Source organism: Portunus trituberculatus, chromosome 43, assembly GCF_017591435.1.
Source record: "Portunus trituberculatus isolate SZX2019 chromosome 43, ASM1759143v1, whole genome shotgun sequence".
Taxonomy (NCBI): domain Eukaryota; kingdom Metazoa; phylum Arthropoda; class Malacostraca; order Decapoda; family Portunidae; genus Portunus; species Portunus trituberculatus.
The window spans coordinates 5,261,671-5,269,170 of NC_059297.1; the positions used below are offsets into that span (position 1 = coordinate 5,261,671).

Consider the following 7,500-nt stretch of genomic DNA (forward strand, 5'->3'; position numbering starts at 1 on the left):
AAAAATAAAAAAAAAGATATACAACGAATAAAAATCTTCTCTCCAATTACGAGGAGCTTAGATGTTTTAATTTTGTATTTTATTTTATCATTTCTTTTTATTTACTTGTTTATTTATTGCTAAGGGATACTGTGCACAAATAACAAAGCAGCTCTCTAATTGCTACCGCCTCCCCCGACAAAAATTCAATATGGACGCCACTCTCCGTGAAAGAAAGCAAGGTAAAAAGGATAAAAGGAAAAAAGCTCCTAATTAAGGCACGAGAGACGCGTTTGATAAAGTAGAAGATTAAGGGAGTTTCGTGAAGGCTTGACAATATTTAATGTAAATATATAAAATCTTACAGGCAACATTTACTTATATATAAAATAAAAGAAAATTGTTTACCTACGTAGCAGAAAAAAAAGTATGCTGACAAGAGAGATAAATTATGAAAATGAACACAAATTATGCATGCGGGTGTTATGACAGTTATTAGTGAAAACACTGTATGGCGAGAGAGGCGTGACGGTGGGCGACGATCAAGTTAGGATTGTAACATGTCAATTAGTAGTGGACAAGGGCGTATTAGATCAGGCGATGAGCTGTTGACAGGAGGACAATTAGAATCATTAGCGTGAAGAAAGGGTAAAAGATAAATAAACAAGTGGAATACAAGTCCCATTACAAACTACGGACAGTGAATAAAGGAAGGGTAAAAGATAAATAAGTAAATAACAGGTCTCAGTACAAACTATGGAGAGTGAATGAAGGAAGGATAAAAAATAAATACAAGAGTACAAAACAGGTCTCAATACTATGGATAGGGAAATAAAGAAAGACAAAAGAGGAATAAATGCATAGATAAAAGGTCCCCATACAAACTATAGACAGGGAAAGAAGAAAGGACATAGAGAAGAAATAAAAGAATTGATAAGTCTCAGTGATGTAGAATACGTGGGCATGAGACTAAATCATAAACGGATGACTAGACTGCTTAGAGTAACGGAGACAACTTTGGAATGATGAAAGCATACACGTTAGAAAAATGAATTAAGAAATGAAATAACAAGTCCGAATACATGAACATGATGTCAATAATAGATAAACAGCCAAAGTATTATGAATGATAAAAAAAATGGTATGGGAATTGTGAACGAAGACAAAGCAAATAGAAAACTAAATGAAGGGAAAGAAAAAGTGAGTGCTAAGTTCTGAAATAAGTACACGTATAGGAGGGGATGTAATATGGCGCGTAGGAAGAAGAGGAGGAGGAGGAGGAGGAGGAGGAGGAAGAGGAAGAAGAAGAAAAGGAGGAGGAAGAGTGTGTGCATCATGTCAGCAGATGATAGAGACAAAAGTAACGGAATACAAGATAGGGTGGTAAAAATAAGGGAGGACAGAGCAATAAGTAGAGGAAAGAAGAAAGGCTAAGTAGGTAAAAAAAAAGACGGAGAATCAATAGAGAGGAAGTAGCTCGGAAAAAAAAAAAATCAGAGAGCCAATAGAGACAAGTAGTAAAGGATGGGTGAGGCGCTGGGCGAGTAATATCAGAGAGTGTGGTGATAGTAATGGTGAAGATGGGTTAGGAGGTTAATGCTAAGTAGGGAGCTGGAGTGCTTACCGTAATACACATCCTGCAGTTGGTCGGGGTGTCTTGCATTCAGAACCAGCCGCCAAACGTACACCAGCACCACCACCACGGACGAGCACTGCGCATACACACATTATGTTCATGAATGTGAGGGACCACCACCACCAAAACCACCACCACCACTACTACTACTACTACTACTACTACTACTACTACTACTACTACTACCACCACCACCACCACCACTGCCACTACCACCACCACCAACACCACTACTGCTACTACTACTACTACTACTACTACTACTACTACTACTACTACTATCCTCACACACACACACACACACACACACACACACACACACACACACACGCAACGCTCACATTTAGGCTCAGATTTAGCGGCCATTACCAGCCTATAAAAAGCAGCACACAAAAGAGCTGGCCCAATAAAGCCTTAAAATTAACATGTGGCGACAAAAAGAATGATCAGATAAAAAGGGAGCTACAATTAATACACGCACAAAACTACGGCGAAACATAAATAAAGATGAAAAATAAACAGATAAATCCTTTCAAATTAGAATATGAAACGTTGTCACTTGCTGTTTTTTATTCTAGTGTGTGTGTGTGTGTGTGTGTGTGTGTGTGTGTGTGTGTGTGTGTGTGTGTGTGTGTGTGTGTGTGTACGTATATTAGTGTACATGTGCGTTTTCTGCTCTGCACTTCAATTTATTTCTGATAATCTCTCTCTCTCTCTCTCTCTCTCTCTCTCTCTCTCTCTCTCTCTCTCTCTCTCTCTCTCTCTCTCTCTCTCTCTCTGTGTGTGTGTGTGTGTGTGTGTGTGTGTGTGTGTGTGTGTGTGTGCGTCTGTGTGTGTGTGTGTGTGTGCGTCTGTGTGTGAGTACGTGCATGGATTTAAATATGAACAAACAATAAACATTTGAGAATTACTGGATGGGCGTGGATGGATGGATGGACAGATGAGTATGCGCTGGTGGTTAAATGCAATATGAATAAGGGATGGATGAATGAAGTGGATATCATTGAGCAAAAAAAAAAAAAAAAAAAAAAAAAAGATAGGTGTGTCTGTATAAGGATTACTGGAGCTGTGTATGAATGGATGAGAGTTTCCCCAATGAATTACTGAGCTGTGTGAGTGAAGGAGTGAGTGAGAATATGAGTAACTGAAGGGATGGAAGGATGGCTGAGAGGACGACAGAATACGAGCAAATTGGTGGGTGAATGAATGAGTAAGTGGATGAATGCTTTACGTGAGGAACTGAAACGTGGGAGAATGAGTCAGGTTAAGTTAGGTTAGGTTATATTAGGTTAGGTTGGGTTGAGTTAAGTTAGGTATGGCTGGGTGAGAGAGAGAGAATGAGAGGGAATGAATGAGTGAGAGTGAATGTCTGAGTGAGTCTGTATGGGTGAAGGAACAGAGATGAGGGAGTGAATTGGTCATTTTAGTATGGAGTTGAATTGAGTTAAGTTACGTATGGCTGGGTGAGAGAGAAAAAAATGAGAGAGAATGAATGAGTTGAATGAGTGAGAGTGGATGTATGAGTGAGTCTGTGTATGGGTGAAGGAACAGAGATGAGGGAGTGAATTGGTCATTTTAGTATGGAGTTGGATTGAGTTAAGTTACGTATGGCTGGGTGAGAGAGAAAAAATGAATGAGTTGAATGAGTGAGAGTGGATGTGTGAGTGAGTCTGTATGGGTGAAGGAACAGAGATGAGGGAGTGAATTGGTCATTTTAGTATGGAGTTGGATTGAGTTAAGTTACGTATGGCTGGGTGAGAGAGAAAAAAATGAGAGAGAATGAATGAGTTGAATGAGTGAGAGTGGATGTGTGAGTAAGTCTGTGTATGGGTGAAGGAACAGAGATGAGGGAGTGAATTGGTCATTTTAGTTTGGATTTATTTCACTTGATTGTTTTATTTTTATTTGGGTTTACTACATAACAATATTAAAGTTATTTATTTGATACAATAGTTTTTAAAGGCAGAGTTGACTGAAACAAGGTCACAAATATCTTGACTAACGTATCTTAGCTCAAAATATATTCAATTACGTATTCCTCTATGTATATTCAAACTAGTTTCACCTAAAACCCAAAAGTTATTAACCTTATCATTATCATTATTATTATTATTATTATTATTATTATTATTGTTGTTGTTATTGTTATTATTATTATTTATTATTATTATTATTATTATTATTATTATTATTATTATTATTATTATTATTATTATTATTATTATTATTATTATTATTATTATTATTATTATTATTATTATTATTATTATTATTATTATTATTATTATTATTATTATTATTATTATTATTATTATTATTATTATTATTATTATTATTATTATTATTATTATTATTATTATTATTATTATTATTATTATTATTATTATTATTATTATTATCATTATTATTATTATTATTATTATTATTATTATTATTATTATTATTATTATTATTATTATTATTCTTACCATGATCCTTTCAAGCCTCACCATTATCATCATCACAATCAGTATTACAACAGAGTGGGAGAAAGAATGAATAGATGAGTGAGTTGAATAGGTGGATTAAATTAATTAAATCACGTATTTAACCACCGAAACAAGGTCATATGGTGCCTTAATTGAGTGGATTAGTGGATGAGTGGGTGAGTGTGTGGATTAGTGGAAGAATGGATGAGATGATAGATATATGAGTAGACTAATGGTTAAAAGGGTGACAAGATAGATAGATGGAACGATGGGTGAATGCACATACTCGTACAGCAATGGATGAGAGGACAGGTGGAAGTGTGGATGAGTGGATGAGCGAGTAGGTGAGTGCAGACTTACAATAGTGAAGGTGGCAGCGGAGAGGGCGGCATGCTGGGCGTCGAAGCAAGTCCGCCCGCTGACCCGAAGATGAGACGGCGCGAGTCTGGCAAAGAGAGAGAGAAATATATGGTCTTGTATCCAGAAATCCAGGAATATTTTGCTCTCTCCCCACGACTGTTTTCCAGGGCCACAGAGATGACTAGCCGGGTTTTCAAAGAGCGTTCCTCCTGTTCATAATACAGGAATCTCGTAAACCTGCCACTAGAACTACGTAAACTTTGCTGAAAACCTGTGTCACTTCAACTAGAGAGCCTTTTGAATGTAATGGTGTGGCGTGGAATTATTCAAGATGGTCAATTGAAAGAGAAATACTACATTTATCTTATCCCTCCTCCTTCTTTTCCTCCTCCTCCTCTTCCTCTTCTCTTCTACTCTTCCTCCTCGCCTTTGTTTTCACATTGCATTTCTTCTCTTCCCTTTATTTGGTGTTCATTTTGTCTGCACTTCTCCTGCGCTATTTCCTTCCTTTATGCTCCTCCTTTTCTTCCGCACCACCTCTCCTCCTCCACCTCCTGTGATTTATTGTGTGTCTTCTCTTCCTTTTCTCCATTTATTTCACCTGCATTCTCCCTTCTTTCTTTCGTGTTCCTCCTCTTTCTCCTCCTCCTCCTCCTCCTCCTCCTCCTCCTCCTCCTCCTCCTCCTCCTCCTCCTCCTCCTCCTCCTCCTCCTCCTTCTCCTTCTCCTTCTTCTCCTTCTCTTCCTCCTTCTCCTACTCAGTTGAAATAAAGACGTATTCACTAAATCACTCCATGGTAAGGAAACATGAAGCGTGACAGTACCAGATAGTGTCATTTACCACGCTCTCTCTCTCTCTCTCTCTCTCTCTCTCTCTCTCTCTCTCTCTCTCTACGTGGGAGTGAGGTTAGGTACACATATAGCATCACGTTGCTCAAACTTAATGATGGCGTCGTTTGTAATCTTTATGTAATCTTGTGTAATCCATTCCATTTTTCCTCTGGTCTCTTTATCTCTGCTCTAGCATTCTTAATCCTTATCCTCAATTAGAATATTAGTCATCTTTCGCCTCCGCCTTTTCTTTTTCTCTTTTTATTTTTCTCAACTTCTCTTCTTCCTCCTGCTTTTCCTTTTGGTCTTTTATTGTCTCTCTCTCTCTCTCTCTCTCTCTCTCTCTCTCTCTCTCTCTCTCTCTCTCTCTCTCTCTCTCTCTCCTATTTTTTTTTAACTAACAATCCTGTAAACGTTAATAAGTCTGCTGTTATTTGCTCTTCTTTTTTTTTGAGATCTTTGTGTGCCTTCTCCTCCTCCGTGTCCTCTTTCTCCTCCTCTTCCTTTTCTTTGTAACTCGAAAACTTGGATCACAAACTTTCCTTGCCTTTGAACCGCCACAAACACGACACGCAGGGATGGAATGCAATACCAGTGTGTGCCAAGATCGTGTGTGGGAGAAGTATTTACTCTAGTATAAAAGCAATTCGTTCATTCTTAAACCTCCCTTTAAGTTTTAGTGGTCAACAACAGTGTGCGTGATCTACTGTGCGTTACGAGTGTAGGTTGGGCTTCCTCACTCGGGGCAACGGTTTCCTAGCGGGTGGGCTTTGAGGTAGGAAGTATCCCCCCAAAAAAAACCTCCTTTGGCCCATAAATTCCCGTAAAAAGTCCACATGGTATAAATAAAAAAGGGCAGCATTTCTTCACCTCTAAGTTTTTTCATTAGGATTGATTTCTAACACCGCTGGATTGATGTCTTGGATGTTTACAGGTGTTTTTTTCCCCTCATTCTACTGACGGTGCAGAATACTTGTTATAACTATCACAAGAATCATGAAAAAACAAGCTTGAGAATTCCTATGACTTCACTGCAACACGTTAAAAGTTGAGGGAAGACACTGAAACACTTGGCAGGATACAGACACGCGAACACAACAAGGCCGTAGTGCGCGACGAAGACACGTGTCCCAAGGTATGGAAATGTTCAGGGTGTAATGGAACCTCGTCGCATCACAAACATTCAGTCCGTTGTCTTTGATGGTACGCGCCAAGTTCGTATTCAGAAAACGCTTTATTCTCTCTCTCACCTCGACTTCTGACATAAAAGGCTGAGAGATAGTTAACCTGGCTCCCCTGTTAATAAGGAAACATCTTGTTAGTATATAGGGAGGCGGTGGCGTAGTGTATAAGGTGGTGAGCGTGGAATCGGGCAGACGTCCACGCGTAGGTTCGTACATACATCCTTAAACACTGCCATTTGTCGAGTGGTTTAAAGTTACCTACATATCACCATGATACCCAGGTTCTAGGTGGTTACACCAAAGATGCGCTTGGATGGTGATATGGGCCTAATATGGGTACCACTATAAATAGAAATCCCTGCGCCACTAATGGGCGGAAGCTTAGCAGCGCCTCTCACAACGTAAAAAAAAAAAAATCTTAAAAACCTGTACCACTTCAACTAGAGCCTTTTGAAAATAGCGGAGGTAAGACGTAGAAGTGTCTCAAAACATGTTCCTTATTCCCACAAATGAAGCGAACTTGGCAGGTAATATTTGCGTTCCCTGAGATGCTGCTGAGTTTCGCTATATGAGACAGTCTTCGCTAGATTTTTTGCCACGGCGGTCTGTTCGCGTGTCCCCACCGGGCTTAATTAGTATGCCGCTCATTGTATGTTGAAATGGTCTCTAAAGGATAAATAAATGCAAAATATAAAAATATTGAGCTTACAAGTTTTATGTACGAGAGAGAGAGAGAGAGAGAGAGAGAGAGAGAGAGAGAGAGAGAGAGAGAGAGAGAGAGAGAGAGAGAGAGAGAGAGAGAGAGAGAGAGAGAGAGAGAGAGAGAGAGAGAGAGAGAGAGACTGGGCAAATGTTACTAAAATACAAATAAAAAAAAAGAGAAAAACCTTAATTGCAGCTCTATTCCAGCCAACCCCGCAGAAAAAGAAAGAAAAATTGAGCAAAAGAAAAAAAAATGTTCTATTCAACTTGGCTCGTGTTCGGAATTCCTTTTCTGTTTCATTTATTTTTAGGAGCGACAAATTAGCAAGCTTTTTTTATAC

The 7,500-nt window shown here is 38.8% G+C and overlaps 1 protein-coding gene across 2 annotated transcripts in view; it reads right to left on the reverse strand.

Moving 5' to 3' along the window:
- Positions 1–7,500, reverse strand: part of LOC123518374 — a 47,490-nt gene that overhangs the window by 10,282 nt on the left and 29,708 nt on the right. For both annotated transcript variants that reach the window (XM_045279159.1, XM_045279160.1), the window contains exons 3-4: positions 4,444–4,528; positions 1,604–1,691 (exon numbers count right to left, since the gene is read on the reverse strand). In XM_045279159.1, coding sequence (XP_045135094.1) covers positions 1,604–1,691; positions 4,444–4,528 — 173 coding nt within the window. The remainder of the gene's footprint in view (positions 1–1,603; positions 1,692–4,443; positions 4,529–7,500) is intronic.